The 19,620-nt window shown below is 44.5% G+C and overlaps 1 protein-coding gene across 3 annotated transcripts in view; it reads left to right on the top strand.

Annotated features, from left to right (window-relative positions):
• LOC148538589 (UAP56-interacting factor-like) overlaps positions 1-18,726 on the top strand; it is a 53,198-nt gene extending 34,472 nt beyond the window's left edge. The window contains exons 4-9 of one of the 3 annotated variants that reach the window (XM_088453031.1): positions 10,268-10,365; positions 11,115-11,199; positions 15,270-15,322; positions 15,396-15,470; positions 15,641-15,761; positions 17,985-18,726. In XM_088453031.1, coding sequence (XP_088309157.1) covers positions 10,268-10,365; positions 11,115-11,199; positions 15,270-15,322; positions 15,396-15,470; positions 15,641-15,761; positions 17,985-18,080 — 528 coding nt within the window. In that variant the 3' untranslated portion in view covers positions 18,081-18,726. The remainder of the gene's footprint in view (positions 1-10,267; positions 10,366-11,114; positions 11,200-15,269; positions 15,323-15,395; positions 15,471-15,640; positions 15,762-17,984) is intronic. The other 2 variants (XM_088453026.1, XM_088453018.1) reach the window with 2 other exon arrangements.
• The last annotated feature ends 894 nt before the right edge of the window (positions 18,727-19,620 follow it).

Raw genomic sequence — 19,620 nt, 5'->3', positions numbered from 1 at the left:
TTAGGAACCTGGTTTAAATTTTCCAAGCTATACATAGAAAACTAAGGCCCTCATTCAGAGCCACTCGCTAGCGGCAGTACGCTCGTTCCGAGCGATGTTCGCACATCTGCGCATGCGTACGGTTTTTAGTACGCATGCGCGAACCAGTCAGTGCGGCCGAAAATCGTTGGTACGCAATATAGCGAGGGCCTGCTATTTTGAGTGACAGAATGAGGCGTATGTGGGTGGTAACAGGGGAAGGTGCTTGAAAACGGGGAGTGGAGATCCGAACGCAGGCGTGCTTAAAGGTCAAAACGGGCGTTTTAAGGGAGTGCATAATTAATACAGCAGCGTCATTGACCACGTCACTTGTTTTTTTTTAACTCAGAACTGCTCGCAAAATAGCGGTTGAAAACACCAACCACAAGAATAGCGAGCAGTTCATACGCTGTACGATGTACTCGATTAATCTAATAAATAGCGGACATGACGTATGGTGCGTGCGGCCAGGGGGCGTTTTTATCAAATAAACGAGCGTATGTTTTGCTCGCTCGTTCAGACTTAGAGGTGTGAACAGACTGCAATGTGCGAACGGATCATTTGAATAGCCACCCCTTGTTTTTGAACGAACGACCGCAAATAGCGAACGGCTCTGAATCAGGCCCTAAGTCTGTGCTCTGAAAAGCTGTACGCCCAATGCATGTTACTGTGCAGTATGGAAACTATTGGGACTGGTAGCCACTTGCAGTTAGACACATGCAGAAAGACCTTGAATAAGAAACATTCCTTCACTTCTGAATGATGAATATTTTTAATTCATTCAGTTTTTATTACATTGCACTATTTTTAACAGGTATTTTGTTCTAATAGGCTTCCAAAATTCTAAGGGCACAGTTGTGCCCTTATATTAGGGCTGAATCGAAAAAAAATGGCATTCCCCCATAGAGAATTCCTGAGGGAGGGGGGGTCATGCTGTTTAAAGGGCTATTCCTCAAAAGCTTTTGGACATACCCTGCTGAAATTTGGCATGGATGGGTAGAACTATCGCTCAGTCCTGCATGCCAAATTTCAGGGCAAAAAAAAAAATTAGGATTTGGATCGACTTTCCTGAGCGATATGAACGATAACGATATAGTTCATTTAGTTATCATTCATTTTTTTGCAGTCAACAACCTGACAACGACCATCGATGCGCGTTCCCGCATACACGATAACGATGTCTATGGTTGACCGTACATGCAGGCCAACTTGGACGATTTTGTAAAGATTTGCCTGTATAAAGATAGCTTAACGGAAATATCTATCATAGATATCTATCAGTGTGTACAACCAAAATAGTTTGCCCTGCACTACCGAAAGTTGGAGGGAAATCTATCAGCGATATCTATGGTTGTTCAAGTTGTACCGTGTGTATGCACCATACAGTTTCAACTGTCAGTTTTTTCAGCCACTTTCAATTAGGACCACTTTTCTGCTGTAGTCTATGGTGGATTTTTGGGAAGGCATAAGTCAAGGTAAGGGACGAATTTAGACTTGGGGTTTGTTTTATTAGGTAGCTCTTGCTCCAGGGTAGGACCTTTTGGGCTTCGGGTAATTGAGAAAGTTACTGTTTTTAAACTATTAGCCCACAAATGCCCCATTATAGAGATAGGGAATGTCAACTTGCTGAGCAATGTCAGCTGGTGGCCTCCTACAGTGGGTGTATAGTGGCTTCACTTGGGTGCACAAACATGGCTGCCTTTTTAGCCCACATCCTGTTTTTATTAGGTAAACTGGAGGGGAATTGCATTCATTTTTGTGATACAGTGGGTCAGGGAGGTGTGTTGGGGTTGGTTTGGGCACATTCTCACAGTAATAAACCCTTGCACCACTCACATTAACCAGTTTAATCCTCTGGTTCGAGCGGTGTGATTCTGATACAGCAAGAGATCATAACGTCACTAATTTATTCAGAGGAGAACAGTCAGCAGTAAATTCAAGTGCCTTATTATAAGGGCATGGTCGTGCCCTTATATTAAGGCTGAATCGAATAAATTGAATTCTCCCATAGGGAATTCCTAAGATGGGGCATGGTGCTTGAGGGGCTACATTTCAAAAGCTATTGGATGTACTGAGATTAAATTTGGCATGGATTGGTAGAACTGAGTTTTGTTAGGTAGCTCTTGTTCCAGAGTGGGGCCTTTTGTGGTTCAGATAATTGAGAAAGTAAAAATTTTTTTCAACAATTGCCCAAAATATGCCCCATTTTAAAGATAGGGAAGTTCAACTTGCTGCGCATGCTCAGTAGATGGCCTCCAGCCGGGGGTGTACAGTGGCTTCACTTGGGTAAACAAACATGACTGCCTTTTAGCCCGCATCCCGTATTGTTTTAGGTGTACAGTGTGTATATATATATATATATATATATATTTATAAATATATATATATATAAATATATATTAGATGTACATGGTGTAATATATAGTGTATGTATCGGTGCAGGCTACAAGATATATATATATATACAGTATATAAGTCCAAATCGGACCGGGACTCAGCACTCACCCCTTATGCTTCAGCAGCTTCAGTGCCCTCCGGATCAATAAATCCACACAGCTGGACCCCCTTGTGTGCCGTCCAGTACACCAGCCAGGGGACCCTCCCGCACTTCGTGGAGACCATGCTGCCCAGTACAGAGCAGCCTGTGGAACTGGGAGGGGAAACATGGCGTTCTATGTAGATAATAGTTTCAGACGGGGCGTGTGATGAAGCCCCCTGAGGACTAAGCCCTCAGGTATGAAACACAGGGTGGCTGTGTGTGCTGTGTGCCAGCTGTGACTGACAGCCCTCTGTGGGAAGTAAATGTAAACTACGGTCAGGGCAGGTCTGGGAAGATGGCGGCGTCCGGGAACACACTGTGTCAGAAAGATGAGACCGGTCCGGATCATGTCTCCAGGCGGAGTGTAGCAGAGGACAGGGGGAAATGCCCGGATATCCCGGCAGCAGCGGCGCCACCCAAGCTCAGGCAAAGACTGATCTCCAGGTGTTAGGCAAACCGAAACTACTGTCAGGGTGGGTCTGGGAAGATGGCGGCGTCCGACAGGCTCATGTATCCCCCTCACTTTCCACTGTCATATATGTATAATATACCATGTAAATGTCCTAACACTTCACATATACTAATATATACATGTGCTCTCATCCACACATCCTAATATATCCAATACATGTCCTGTCACCTCATATATATATGTCATATACACCTGCTAATATATCCTATACATGTCCTGTCTCCTCATATGGTACATAGGAAAGACGAGCACTGGGCACTGCCATGTGTGCTGCCCCCCTGCTCCGTGCCAGCTCTGTGAATGTAACTACAGAGCAACCCTGTCCTCCTCATTTTACACACGGTGATGTGAATAGAAGCAGCAGCAGGTCACCCGCACTACTGGCGGGGGTGGCTCAGTCATTGGTACCCACCTATAGTTGTTGGTGGTGTCCGGGGATTTCCTCCTCCAGCAGCACGGCTGGTTGTCAGTGTCTCGGGTGCTGTAGTTCCGCGAAGGACGTGTGACATTACTAAGCGGCATGCAAGGAACTACAACTCGCAGAGGACATAGCGCGCAGCACACTCAACTGTCCTGAATTTGTGCAGCTTTATTTATTTGTGTCGGTGTCGTGCTCGGGCACTCGGTGACAGGAGAAGGACGGAGAAACACATGTATATAATATATTCTCTGTGTGTATTGTGTGGCTGTACATTGCTGGTGTGTAGATGTTGTTGCTGATATACGGCCTACGGTCTTTGTGAGACATTAATGTGCATGCCTAGCAATCCCATCCTACCCACATTCACCGCCCGACATTGTGTATGTGTCGGGATGCGACCTGGGATCGGCCGCTACTCACCGCTGCGCCGGCGTCCTTGAGCTTAGGTGTTCAGTCGCCGGGTGTGGAGGCGAGTGGTGGACTGAGTATTCTCCCCGGGGTCTGCTAAGGCTTTCATGCGTGTGTCCTGGTCTGGATCACCTGACTAGTCTCTCCCAATGGTAGTTCTGCGGTCACTCAGCTGATCTTCTGATCCAATGACCAACTACCTAAGGGTATTTAGTCTGACTCCAGGAACAGGAAGCCGCTGTTCAACTTTGCTACTTTCAGTGACTACTTGCTGTAGCAGCGTTCCATGGTCCATCTTCCTTCCTGTTCGTGATATATTCCTAGTGACTTGCACCAGCGTGTGTACTCTGGTTAGGTCTAGCCCACAGGTTCTCAAACGCGGTCCTCAGGACCCCAAACAGTGCATGTTTTCAAGATCTCCTCACAGAATCACAAGTGAAATAATTAGTTCCACCTGTGTAAGTTTTGTTTGTCTATGGAATACTAAATTTACAGGTATATATTTCTCTGCAGAGACAATCAAAAATTACATATTTTGCATTTATTAACCACCTGGCTGTTTGGACTGAAACTATTACAAGAACCTAAATGTCACCCATAGGCTGCAGGGCCACCAGTAAACTCGTTAAACCGTGATGACTGTGTAACTCCTGTTTCCAGGTAATCACATGGAGGTGGATGACGGTCATAAAGTACTGATACAGTTCTCTCTTGGTAGGAGGTCTTACAAATTAGTGTTGACTCCATCCATGTTTTGTCCTCTTCCAAGAAACTGTTTCACCCAGAGGTCAGCTCTGGGAAACCCCTGAGGCCCATGGTGAAGTTGTTGAACTTTGTTCCCTCCCTTTCCCAATCAGATAACACACCAATACACAACAAAGAAAGGAATGACCCTTAATGGGTGGATGGAAAGTTGTATTAGTTGAGATAGGTAAATGTAGAAACAAAGATTTTACCACAAAGTATTTGTTTATTACTAAATACCTCTGTAATTCACAATGTAATATCCTGGTACACCAATCCCTTCATAGCTCCTGAAAACAATGTTTTACCCCCAAAAATATCTTCTATGTGTAAATGTCCCCACGTGGTAATACAGTAACTCTTCCCTTCCAAAGAAATCACAGCTCCAATACAGTGATATAATAAACCTGCTCCTCCCCCTCAATCCCTTCCCCAATGACCATTAAGTAACCATAGTACTAAAGCATAATATGCATTCACCCTATCACTCACTGCATACACTCACACTTCAGTATACAGTATAGTTAATGCATTATCAAAAACTGTTTGCATTGAAATTGTAAAAGTCTGTTGGTGCACATAAGGGCAAGATTCACTACGGATCGCACCTGCGCCGTATGCAATTGCGATTACACACGCAGTTGATCTGCGATAGTATGCTAATCCATTGCGATCACTATCTACCATCGCAGCCTCACGCACACTTGCACAAGCTCTGACCTTACTCAGGAGTTGCTAACTTCATCGCACGCTATGAGTCCTCAGACTGCGAATGCCATCGCAGTGGATAATTTATGCATGTCCCTGCAACGGCGTTCAAATGCACTGGCACGCCTGCTTTTCCCCGACCACCCCCCATCACCTCCCACAAACGGTACTTCCTGTCAGTCACTCTGTGATGGGTGTGCGTGGTCACTGCGATCGCAGTCCCGATCGCAGCGGCTGGTTTGCGCACGTGCACTGAGATACATGCGCAGAGTGAAACAATCGCCCGATTGCGTGCATAATCGTAGTTGCGTACGGTAGTGAATCAGGCCCAGAGAGTAATGATGGACCCGGGACAAAGTTTATTACAAAGTAGATATCATTGGAGTTAGATAACTCTAATAGGCAGTAACTGTTGCTGTTGTCCTCAATCGTTACATTACGGTGTTTTACAAATTGTCACTTTTCCTCTCTGGTGTGGTAAGCAACCTTTAAGACAGTGTGGGCCACATTAAAAAATTCAACGAATCCTGAGGGCCACTAAGCTATACGACACACAGCAGCACAATCTTGATTCACCCCTGATACATGTTTGACACACAGCAGTGCCCCTTTTACACAATGCCCACATTTGTGCCCCTTATACACAATGTTCACAGCAGTAGCGCCCCTTACACTTAATGCCCACAGCAGTAGTGCCCCTTACGCAATGCCCCCAGTAGTGATAGTGCCCCTTATGCAATGCCCCCAGTAGTGGTAGTGCCCCTTATGTAGTGCCCCCAATAGTGGTAATGCCCCTGATGCAGTGCCCCCAGTAGTGGTAGTGCCCCTTATGTAGTGCCCCTTGTAGTGGTAGTGCCCCTTATGCAGTGCCCCCAGTAGTGGTAATGCCCCTTATTCAGTGCCCCCAGTAGTGGTAGTGCCCCTTATGCAGTGCCCCTAGTAGTGGTAGTGCCCCTTATGCAGTGCCCCCAGTAGTGATAATGCCCCTTATTCAGTGGCCCCAGTAGTGGTAGTGCCCCTTATGCAGTGCCCCTTGTAGTGGTAGTGCCCCTTATGCTGTGCCCCCAGTAGTGGTAATGCCCCTTATTCAGTGCCCCCAGTAGTGGTAGTGCCCCTTATGCAGTGCCCCCAGTAGTGGTAATGCCCCTTATGCAGTGCCCCCAGTAGTGGTAGTGCCCCTTATGCAGTGCCCCCAGTAGTGGTAATGCCCCTTATGCAGTGCCCCAGTAGTGGTAGTGCCCCTTATGCTGTGCCCCCAGTAGTGGTAATGCCCCTTATGCAGTGCCCCCAGTAGTGGTAATGCCCCTTATTAAGTGCCCTTATGCAGATCCCACAGTGGTAATACCCCTTATGCAGTGCCTCCAGTAGTGGTGCCCCTTATGCAGTGCCTCCAGTAGTGGTGCCCATTATGCAGAGCCCACAGCAGTGGTACTCTGTATGCAGTTCCCCCAGGAGTGGTGCCCCCTATGCAATGCCCCCATTAGTAGTGTCCCCAGTAGTAATGCCCCCTGTAGTGAAGCCGCTTACACACACAAAAAACCTAATACTTTAAGCCCCGCTCCTGCTTCCGCTACTATCCAGTCCGCCTGGCTGCTCCTCCTCTGAACTATGGTAAAGACGTCATGACATCTCTCCCATAGTGCAGTACACACTGCGGGAGCCGGAAGCCGGAGCTCAGGAGTTATCTCCAGCCTCCAGCTGCTGATGGCTCGGGGAGAGAGCCAGCCGGGCGCCCGCTGGTAACAAAATTTCAGCGGGTGTCCTGCAAATGGAGCCCGTCGGCAGGCCTTGGGGAACCGCTCCACAGCTCTGCGGTCCATGGGTTGAAGACGCCTGACGAATCTGGTCCCCTGAGAATGGAGCCTTCTTGGCACCTACTGCTTTGCTCAGACTTCGGATCCTTACCGACTCCTCTGTGCGCTGTGACTTAGACCACCACTAACCTGCGCTCTCAGTGTCTCAATGGCTGAGACCTTGTAGTTCCGGAGCTGGAGTTATCACGCATAGGGGGAATTCAATTAGCAGCGATAAAACGTTAAGTTAACGTGTGTTAACTTAAAGCACCCGTTTAACACCCAATTCAATTCAAAAAGTAATCTTCCGGCATTCGAACGATAATTCTTGCAGGTGTTACACTTGTTAAATATAGGTGAAAATGGGGAAATCAGCCTGTACCCCCTAAAAATGCAAACTATTATAGCATAACAGTATAGAAGTCTGTTAGTGGCCAAAAGTAAATTCTTAAAGTATGTGAAGTGTCTGTTATAAGCATTTTTCGCTAACAATGAAAAAAATCATAGAAAGAAAATCTTTTTTTTTTAATGCTGTAGTAGAGTAAGGGGTACATAAAATGCCTGTCATTTTATTTTTGGGTCATTTTAAGCCACTGTTAAAAAAAAAGTAAATATATGTTGCAGTGCTAGACACATCAAATCACACAATACATGTAAGTACAGTATATAACAAACCATTTAATTAGCAAATCATATATACAGTAACTTCCCGGGAGTGTGATACAGTCTAAAAAATACAGTTAATAAATACATACAAATTCACTCCCTTTAGAGATATAGGTTCTTATTAAATTTGAGGTGAAATGTCGGAATCGGTGATAATTTATCGCCGATTACGTCATTTTCGCCTATTTGAATTATCCCTGTATTCAATTTCAAAGACTTTTCGCCTGTGCGAATCACTGTAAAAAACGGGGATAACTTTTCACCATGTTTAACATGGCGAAAAAAAGTATAGAATTGGCGTTTAGGGGTGCAGGCTTAACAAAATTAGCCTGCACCCCTGGGAGTATCATTTAAAAAAAAAAAACTGTCAAAAAAAAGTTGGGAAAAAAAACGGCTCCAAATTGAATACAGGAATAAAGCGGGCACGCGCCTGATACTTTATACCCAGAAAAGCTCCGATGTGGAGTGAAAAGTCCAGCACGGACTTTTCGCTCCCTAATTGAATATGGCCCATAATTGCATAAATCTCCTTTTCTCTGTTTTGTGCAATATTGCAATCTGCAGTCTTGTTATAATCACAGTCTCTTTAGTATCAAACATCTCTTTGATGTTATGATTCACAATAATAATAACTTGGAATGCCTCAGGGCTGGCTCATACCTATAGCCTGAAGGAATTCAGTTCCTCACAGTCCCATTGACACCTGAATGTAGTTTTAGATCAGCGTCAGAAAAGAAACCAGATTAGCTTGGGTCTCTAGATCAGTGATTCCCAACCTCGCTCCTCAAGGCACACCAACAGTCCTGGTTTTAGTGATATCCATGCTTAAGCACAGATGCTTAAATCAAAATAACTGAGGTACTAATTAAGTCACCTGTGCTCAAGTACGGCTACCCTTAAAACCTGGACTGTTAGTGTGCCTTGAGGACCATGGTTGGGAACCCCTGCTCTAGATGGATCATTTGCTCTGCAGGGTATCACTAACCCTTACGGTAGCTCCGCTGGAGGAATATATCCAGTGTACATTCAGCAACTGATAATAGTGGCAAATCACAGCACACAGTCTCTTCACCCCAATATAAGCCTTGATGCTGTAGGTGAGGGATCTGTGTGTTATTCCGGCAGTCAGAGTCCTGGGGCAATCGCTGAAGTCCTGGTGTCTGATTATGGGGTAGATAGGATAAGTGGACAAGGAACTGCAAGCCAGCTGATAATGATGATCCATGGTTACCTGTACCTTCCACGTGTTTCCCTACCCTCGGGCAACTTTATCAAGAAGCAGGTGTTTAAAAAAGTGTTAAACACCTTTAACTGCCACCTGAAATGTTTAAAACACCTGCCCCATCCATACAGCACCCCCATATACCTGTCCTACATCTTGTAACACATTATTCTGCACTTTGCAGAATTTCACCCCAAGATGATGTAATTATTGCCCACATTGAGCTAATTAAAAACTTCTAAGTGCCTAATTATTAGAGAGGGTGTCCCAGTGGTCTTGTACCAAGTCCTGACATTTTTATCTTAAAAAAAGGATTTTCCCCAACTTTTCACCTGCTCAGGTGGTCCCGATAAAAAAAGACACACCAACTACTATGCAGAATTAGCGCACGATAACTGGGCAGCTAATTGAATAGGACTAAGACAAAAAAATTCATTGCGAAAATGGGTAATCGCGGCTATTTAGAATTTTCCCCCATAGGGCAAACTACGATTTGGTTAGCTCAGTCCCTTTTTTATTGGATCACAGTACTTGCTTCACTGGCCTGGGTTCCCCTCTGTGACTAATCTATTGCTCTGACTGACACGTAGGGTAACCAGCAACCATGTCTGCCTATGAGAGACTGACCTTAGACTTCTGACTGACTGGAGACCTCTTTATACATTTGGTCTTGTGCACCACCCTCTTCCCCGCTCACCCTGTGAGCCACTACTGAACACTTCTTGGCTTGCGCGCTTATAGGATTCTTACATTGTAGCCGCTGATCACAGGCACCCCCACTGCAGTGGCTCTTTGTGGATGAGATCTTGCTAAAAGTACTTTATTTATTAGCAAATTTTAGCACAAAGTTCTGTTTGATTACAATTAACTAGGTGTAGTACACTTCCCATGCCAGAAAAAAAAGACCAATGAGTTTTTCAGATAAGTAGATGAATCTGACCATGTGTACTTACTACAACTAAACTCACTACCTATTAATTATGGAGGAACTACAGTACTTCTCAAAAAAAGGAGTACATTAACTATTGTATACAAGCATATTGTAGGACATGTTATCAGTGCCACCCAATAACCTAAGTGTTCCCTGGTACAGCATATGATGTATATGACATTTTCTGTTGTATTTACAATGAAATATAATGCATAGTGATGTCACTCTAATGCATGTTTCAACAGTAAGGCAGTCTTCATGAATCGTTCTCTCCTTGCTATGTATAGGACTGTGTTCCCCAGTTTAAATACTGCTTGGCTGTCCGAACATTTGTTCTTTTTGCAGAATTCTGAGAATAGGGGACGACCACAGTCTCAGAGGGGCCAACAGAACACAAAGAATTATAGAACGAGAACTATTCCGGTACAGGCATTAACAAGGAGGTAAACGGCAATTATGTATTTTATATAACAAAGAGTCAGTTCTATGTATTGGACAGTATTTAGCACTATTGGGTTGATGCACAGTGGATTACACCAACTGACTGACTGGTGCTTTCTTCTTTGGCATAGATTATGCTTTTGAAAGGGTGTTTAATCATTGTTTTGTTTTTTTCGTACACAAGACGGGAAATTTATTTATTTATTAAGTTTCTTATATAGCGCAGCATATTTCGTTGCGCTTTACAATTGGAATCATAAATAGAACAAAACTGGGTAATAACAGACAGATATATACAGTAGGTAGGAAGGCCCTGCTTGTAAGCTTATAATCTAGATTTTGCTGTATTAGGGAGGTATTTGCAGTCTAAATGATACGTAATAACAAATGTGTTTGTTGTACATAAAGGAAATGGTTTCCAACAAGAGGGTTGTGAGTATTTGAGGCATGTACCTACCTAGCATAAAGCTGCTGAATGCATCTCGATTGCAGCCCGAACTCTGCTATTGGGAGAAAATATGCTTTTTTTTGTGTATTTTTTTTTTCATGTGTAATTTATCCCATTTTGCTATTGACTCTTCGTTAGCACCTATAGGTTAATGATTTTGGGGGTCTCAGGTGAGTGATCATCACTGTTACACTACATTGGGGGGACTGTGGAGGTATTTGAAGCTGGATTTCCTTTTTAAACAACTTCGTCCTGCTGCGTGCAATGCATTGTGCCCAATATCACTAACGATAATTATTACAGCAGGATTAACGTACAGAATAGAAGAAAACAGTCAAATGTTGGGCAGAGGCAGCGACGATCAAATGCAGTCAATAATAACAGAAAAGTAAGTTTGCATTATTTGAATTTGTTTCAGCAGCCAGTTTATGGTATATCTCCGCTTTCCTGGTCCAAGAATACTGTCCCAAATCAGAACTATTAGGAGGCAGGGGTGTATTTATAATAGGTGCAAGGTGTGCAGTGCCCACAGGCCCCTGGGTCCAGGAGGCCCCCACAACGCATACTCTGCACCCAATTAAATATACTCCCCTCTCTGTCGGCTCGGTGCTGGCAGCAACGCTGCAGAAATCACTGGGAAAATGGCCACCGCGGCCATTTCACTGGTGATTCGCGCATGCGCAGTAGAGATGTCCCGAAACGCGGCGCAGGCTCCATGTTCCCAGAGCAATAAAAACAAAAGCCAGGCGCAATAATCGTTCATTTAATATTAGAGGTCCGTACTTATCAAGCAAATTAATAAATTAATTGAGGTTATATCAATATTACATGTTCCCGGAGACATGCTTGTGCAGTAGAATCTGGCACAATGCCAGAGTCTAGTACGCCACCAGAGAGGAGGAGGTCCTATTGGATCCTGCACAAGGGCCCCCTTTTCTCTTAAAGCGACTCTGTTAGGAGGTATAGGAATCCGCCAAAGAGCAAACACAGTAACAGAAAAGTGTTCAAGTTACCTTTCTAAGGTTTGAAATAATCACACAAACATCCCACATTGAAAATGTATTCAGAGCACATCGTAATTAGAGATTGCTCATGTAAGAATACCTAACACACTCTAAAATCAGCGTTTTAAATGCAGTACAGTTAGTTTTGTTAATTGCAGCCTATCCCTGTAATGATATACTGTATCATTGAGCTCCATGGGAAACACATGGTCCATATACAGTGATGCAATGGACACACCTGGAGCACGTTTTATTCTTATTATGTTTGCTGTTTCAGCGTATACGGAGGACGGATTCACTATACAGATAAATAATCTTTATGACTGTGCTGAGAATGTGGCTTAATACTCCTTAGGTAGAAGTCTTCTTTTTATTGTTAAAGATTGTGTTTTTCTTCATTTTGAACATTGGGCCTGATTCAGACCCACTCGCGAGCGGCTGTCCGCTCGCAAGTGGGTCGATGGTGTGCACTGAGCATGCTCACGACGGAGGGAGCTCCGTCGTGCGCATGCGCGAGACGTGACGAGCGAAGGACTTTCCTTCGCTCGTTGTGTCTGATCAAAGGGGGCGTGCTGTCGATGTTGATTGACAGCACGCCCCCTTTGGTGGGCGTGCCGGGGGCGTGCCTCCCAGATGGGGGCGTTCCCAAGGGAACACCTACCGTCAGAAGCCGGCCCACTGACATCACTAGTGATGTCAGTGGGAGTGATTTTGGCTCTGATAGAGCCAAAATCACTCCGGGCCTTGCGGTTGAGAAACTCAACCGCAGGCTCCGGCTCGCAGTGGCGATGGTCGTGATGGTCAAGACCATCGCGACCATCAACCTGCACGCTCGTATAGGCTGTGGGTGGTGACCCACAGCTATACGAGCGTCCAGCAGGACGCTCCATTTTTATGGAGGACGGCCCTCATTCAGAGCGAGCGCTCTGCTCAGAGCGTCCGGCTCTGAATGAGGGCCTTTGTCAGCATCAGTGAATACTCTTTATAATGGTGCATGCTTGAATTGGGTCAGTGTACTTTTTGCTGCCATTCTAAATCTCCACTAGTTTGCTTGTCCCCATTATTGAAGGGAGCATGAATATCCAATTAGATCATAAGCATGCTCACAGCAGCACAGAGTATGTAAGGAGCGAAGTTTGTTGCTATTGTGACCTTTGCACTCGCTGGATTGAGATAGGCACACAGAAGCAATATCATAATGGGGAATGCAAGCGGAAAGCAAAGGATGATCGTTACATAGAGGAATCGGTTGGGCCTGCCAGCAATACAGTGATATGAGACAGTGTCAGACTGGGGCATGTAGTCCCACAGGGGGAAAGCAATGGTAGGGGCCCCCTGAAGTGAGATATAATAAAGCTCAAAAGGTGTGGCCAGCCACCAGGGGGGGCAGAAAGAATGAAGAATAACTGCCCCGGTCACCTCATTCTTTCCTTCTGGCGCAGTAAAAATGGCCTGGGTATAATTCTAACCAGTGTGACCATATGTGTGCAGAAACCAACATAGGGGGTGCCCTTTGGCGCTTCCCTCTCTGCCGAGTCATGGACATACCCCCTCCGCCCTCCCACCTGGACATACACTACTCACCTGGCCGCCCGAGTGAGTAGTCTATGTCCTGGTGGGAGAGGAGGGGGGGGGGGGCATAGCTATTAAAGAGACAACCATATCAATTCTAATATATACTGTACATGCACACTATACCCATCACTAACTATACCAATGTAATACTGATGACACACCGCCAATATACACCAAGCACTATACACAGTTTATGCTGATTTCACATAACTGATATACACTGATCACAATACACAATTAACACACAAGTCACTCTGATATCACACAACTGAATACCTACTATATAAAGCCTAGTTATGTATTTGGAAGAGAAATGATTTTAGGTCATTTTATACTCCCATAAAAATAATCATTTTCTGCCGGGCTCCATGGTTCATAGTCACAATAGGAGATTTCTAAGTACTAACATAAGCTTTAGTCGTGGCAAAAACATCAAACGCATTATTTGAGTGCACTGTTACCTGAAACACACATACCTAACTGATTTAAGAGGTGTATGGGGCGAGAGAGAGATGGGGAAGAGAGAGAGACGTATATGGAGAGGAGGAGATAGATGAGGAAATAGGGAAAGGGAGAGAGACATGAGAAGAGAGAGAGGTATATGGGTGAGGGAAAGAGATGGTTGAGAGAGAGAGAGAGAGAGAGAGAGAGAGAGAGAGAGAGAAAGGGATTGAGAGAGATGGAGAAGAGTAAGATAGAGAGGGAGAGAGAGAGTTATATGGGGGAGAGATAGATATGGTGAAGGGCAGGATGTACTAAATGGGAAAATGCAGTTTTCGGGGGTTTTACCACATACCCCATATGTACACAGCACTGGAATGCATCCCGGTGGGTAACGCCATCTTCGGGTGGCATTACCCAATAAAAGTCCCAGAGAGACTTCTTATCGAGAGAGCTGTCCTTTGCGATATTCTAGGTACATACCGTGGCAATGTACCCGATGAGAGGCGGGATGTACCACATTGCGGATGCGATGCTTAGTACATCCAGCCCGGAGAGAGATATATGGGTAAGAGATGCAGAAGAGAGATAGATGGTGTGGGGGGGGGGGGGGGGGTGTTGACCGGTATATGGAGGAGAGCGAATGAGATGGGGAAGAGAGAGATGGGGGAGAGAGAGAGTGTAAAAAAACAACCAAAAAACAAAACCAGCCGCCAGGGCAAACTACTAGTACACAATAACATCAACAATGGAGCTCACCCCAACTGTGAAAGGGCGCAGCTCTGGGTGTCAACCCTAGATGTGAGTCAAGCAGAGGCTGGTGAGCTGATGTCACGCACTGAGCCCGACTTCCGTATGACATCCTTTCTGGGGCTATGGACAGCCAACCGGAACCGTCACAGAGGCAGGCAGTTCACACCTGTCCGGTCCTGTGACTGAAGACACCACCCCTCCCTGAGACTCATCCCCCCCCTTCCCCACCACTCCCAACCCCCCACCTTCCCTCCGAGTGTTGGGACTCGGATTAACTGAGACTCCCAGGAGTTAGGAAGAAAAGAAAGCTTATAAATTGCCCGCTGTGGGCGCCCCCCCCCCACCGTACTTCCTTGTTATGTTAAGAGGCTCCCCTTGCGGACAGCAACAGCATTGTAGGCCCCACCCTCCCACAGCAGAGGGAGGAGCTTAGTCAGTTAAGTCCACCAGGTAATACCCCAGGCCAGTCTGATGTGTATGAGACAGCCCGTCTGATGTGTATGAGACAGCCAGTCTGATGTGTATGAGACAGCCAGTCTGATGTTTATGAGACAGCCAGTCTGATGTGTATGAGACAGCCAGTCAGATGTGCATGAGACAGCCAGTCAGATGTGTTTGAGACAGCCAGAGATGCAGCAAACATCCTGATATATAAACCTGGACATTTTTTCTTTTCTACTTGCAGTTAACACCACGGGTTACATTGGATCATGGGAAGAGACAGCTAAATGCTAGAAGGTCAGTATTTTGTGTGTTTTTCTTCAATTAAGTAATTTGAAATTTGTATTCACTCTGTATATTTTATTCACAGGTGGCAAAACAATGAAGGTTTCGGATCAACTTTAACTGTTTCCGTTCCTAACCCTAAAGCAAGTCCTGCTTCACAGTGAGTATAACCGTATAACTTTTGCTTGGTGCTCACACTAAAGTTCTCCTGTCGCTTGGCCCATCCTTCTTATGTCTGCTGCTTGCTGCATGGATGCTTAGGCTCATTGTTATGTGTTCTCTAGCTCTTCTTGTTGGTTAACTTAACATTGCCTGCTTTCTATATGACAGACCCGCCAAAACAAGAATAAAGCAACCTAGAGGGAGACCGAGGAAACCAGCAGGGCAGCCTACAGATCCTCCTCCTAAAGGCGTACCTCTGAGATTCAACTTCCGAGCTATGGCCAATCATGTGAGTTGTTAATCATTTACTAAAGGTGCTCCTAATCCTGTATCTTCCATTAGTTAAATATTCGTGTACACTTCAATTCTCCCTTGTTAATGGACTGTTGCCCTAATTTTTATCTTTTTTTGCAATCCAGTTACCTTATAGTTGTGTTGTGTGTAGGACATGGTTGATTATGTTGATGAGAAGTCTTTCCAGAAAACTGTTGGGATGCTAAACTTTTTCACATTCATAAAATTATTTTGCTTTTGGGATACAGTAACAAATCTAGTTCCTCGTCTCAACTAGTACAATGCTTGGGGTCTGAGGTTTAGATCCTAACCCAGCTTATTAACCCTTCTCCAGGCATGAGTACCTGCCAGAGAGCAGTGTCCCAACGCCCACTATTGTGCTACATTGGGAGGTGGGCTGCACTATAACTGTAATACCATAAACAGAGCCCCCAGTCAGCAGAAGATGCATCTTATATTACATGTGCAAATGGAACAGATTTCCTCTTTAGGTTTAGTTCCACTTGGACCAACCTGAAATCATAGTTTTAGAAGATTATTTAAAAAGCAAATGAAACCTTGCATATGTACTGTAAGTGAGAATATGGCATGCTGCATAACATTCTGGTCTGTGTTTATCCATTTGTTGTGCCTTTTATCCATTTTGTTAATTATCGAGCACACCCTGATAATTAATCATTGCTCTAGCTCGGAGACAGCTGATCCGAAAATTAGCTGTCTCCCCGAATCTTTTCACTGCTCTTTTCGGAGCAGTGAAACTAGTGCACCTAGAGTTCACGCAGGCGTACAAAAGCCCCAGTGTCCGGCGGAAGAAGCCAGACACTTTGCAACCCGGGACTCCGGAGCTGGAGCAAAGGCCATCTGAAGATGGCGAATGCTCCCGCAGTCAAGCTCCGAAAATATTGTATATTCAGAGCTTGATAAATTCTTGTCCCCAAGCTAGTGTATGGGGACAGTGGCAAACGCAGGATTTCTAGAGGGGGGTTTCCAAATGCTTAATTTTAGAGTGAGTGTGGCCAGTCCATGAAGAGGGCATAATTAGCACTTATCCAGCTTTAATATGTTACATACAAAGTATATCGTGTTGCATAATTCCAGCATATACAGGACCAGTGATCACAGTAAGCCATTAGATGCGGCAGTAGGGCCATCCTGCCTGAGCTGAATGTGTTTATTTCCGATGTGGGCACCATTCCAGAGCATTGGAGCAAGTCCGGGACTCTGAGGGAGCAGCAGAACCTAGCACTGCCCTGGACATATATGTACATATCGGGTCTTCTTATGTACTGGATAGTGTATTATTATATAGTATTAATAATTAACCCTAATGATGCTATATAGCAGTGCATCCCTAACAGTACATATTTTCCACATCTCCTAGTTGGTGCACATGTATATTTATTACTGGCTGACAAATATTAAAATATCCACAGATGATGCTAATCATTTAATTTGTGATAATGAGAAGAACATGCAGCACTAGTAACATTCTATTATATTACTATTTCTACTGTGACCATGGTGTGTGCTGGGGAGGGGGGATTCCAGGCAGATGGAAACCCCCCCTGCATTTGCCTATGGGGGACAGCGGGCCACATCGGGAGAGAAAGGTAAGCAGGAGATATCTGTGATACTAGTGTATGGGGACAGCGGGCCACATCTGGAGAGACAGGTAAGCAGGAGATCTCTGTGATATCTCCTGCTTTACCTTCTTGATGAATGGCCTGAAAACTTAAATTCTACAAAAGCAAGTGAAAATGTTACTTTTCACTTGCTTTTGTAGAAATTAAGTGATAATGAATAGAGCCTTTTTTATCTTTATTTAGATGATTTTCACAAACCCTCCCCCATGTGATCGGCTAGGCTTGAATGCCATATTTGTCCATTTTGGCCAACCACATGTGGTTACATTGGAAATGGATCCTGTCATCCAGTGTTTAGTAACAGAATTAGCCCATATGTTTTCAACAGCATTTGTTTTGTATTATTATTATTTAGCAGTCTGAAGCTTTAAAACTCAAACTTTGTCTGAATTTTTTTAATGCTCCGTTTAGAAAATGGTTACTGGAAAAAATACAGTAATAATGTTTGATAGACTGTCTGCACCAATGACTTAGATTCTTTACATTATGTGACAAGTTGTTGGTTTGTTTTACTGTGGACCTTCACATTGCATTGCTCCCAAACCGAAGTAACAAATTGCTGATGTGTTTTGCAGACTAATGTCACATTGAATGAGAGGTTTTCTTCCCTCAAGATTAAAGGACAGTACGCACCAACAGGAGGACGGGGTCGGACAGTCATGCTATCTTAATGTCAACTTAATTTGCAAGGAAGACAGGAATGCAGCCAAACCGCAGCTGGACCTTTTGGATTTTGGATACAGATATGTCACTTTTCAATGCAATGCATTGTGGGCTAATACTCCGATATAATTATAGGATCAATTTATTCAGATTTTGATTTGTTATAACTGATGTTAATGGGCTTATAATAACGCAAACACAAAACACCACTGGAGTTTTTGTAACTGCGCTCAACAACTTTATGTACAGTATGTTGCATTTATCTTTTATAACCTGTATCACTCACAGCGCACTTATAAGCTAAATATTATATGGAATGAAATTAAGCTTGCAACAGTTAGAGCCATGCTATCCTCAGCTTATTTGTGGCAGCTGTGCCTGTCTTCTCTGCATATAGGCAATGAACACAATTGAGTATCGGGCGCTACCTCCTAATACTGCCCTGTCACATTGTACTTACAGACCTGCTATATCCCAAATGACACATCCCAATGATACAGCCTGGCACTAGCCCTTCTCTCTGTCCTATTCTGCGGATTATCACACATGAATATAATGGATTTTAAAACGAGGAAATAAAGGACTTATTTGTGTAAAACAAAAACAATGGCTCTTCAGTGAATATCACGCTTTGCAAGCAGGTTTAGTGTATATATATATATATATATATATATATATATATACTGACACAAGTTAATATTAGACAAAGGATAAATAAAAGTTATGTCTATTTTGTCTAGAGATGTGCAGTTCGGTTTTCTTGAAACACAACACACCCGAAGTTAGGGATTCCGAGTAGAATCGAGTCCCAGTTCGGAATTACTTTGGGGTTCCGGTGCAAGTCTGCTGTCACTTCGGAACTCAGATTAAATAACAAATTTACGTGTTTTGGAGTGCATTTAAGTCCCTTCCCGGGCACCATGGGAGACGCATGCACAGATCACTATGATCTTTGCATGCTTCTTAGGGCCGCGGCAATGGAAACTGCAGATTGTCTGAGTGCGGCCGCTGCCAGGGTAACATCTGCTCCATTATAGTCAATAGAGCTGACTGGGAATGACCTTGCCATTTCAGGTGGCACTGCCCGCTGCCTGTCCATGGGGTCATGAACGGTTTGTTATTTTACCAAGAGTTAGGACCTCTACTGGAGAAAAGGACCGGCCTCCTTCAGGGACTAGGTAAGTACTGTTTGTAGTGTAAGTGCGGGTGAGTGAGTGAATGTGTAATAAAGATTTACAATATTTGGTGTGTGAGTACTGAGTTTTGTTTAATATTTTATTTACAGTGGGGATACAGGTGCCACCGGCCTGCTGGCACTTGTATTTCTACAAGTGCCAAAGGGCAGTCTGGCTGTTACCTGAAGTTCCACTGTAAGAAAAATAGTATTACTGCAATTAACCCATTTCCCATGCATCCACCGGTCAGGGCCAAGGCTGGTTAATGCTTAGAAGGGGAACCCCATTTTTTGGGGGGTGGGGGTTTCCTCTTTCTGAGCATTTGCCAGCCCTGGCCTGACCATTTTGGGGCTGGTTTAATGCTTTGGCAGAA

This window comes from Taudactylus pleione, unplaced genomic scaffold, assembly GCF_031769625.1.
Source record: "Taudactylus pleione unplaced genomic scaffold, aTauple2 ptg000039l, whole genome shotgun sequence".
NCBI classification, from domain to species: Eukaryota; Metazoa; Chordata; class Amphibia; order Anura; family Myobatrachidae; genus Taudactylus; species Taudactylus pleione.
This window is presented reverse-complemented; position numbering and strand designations above follow the sequence as displayed.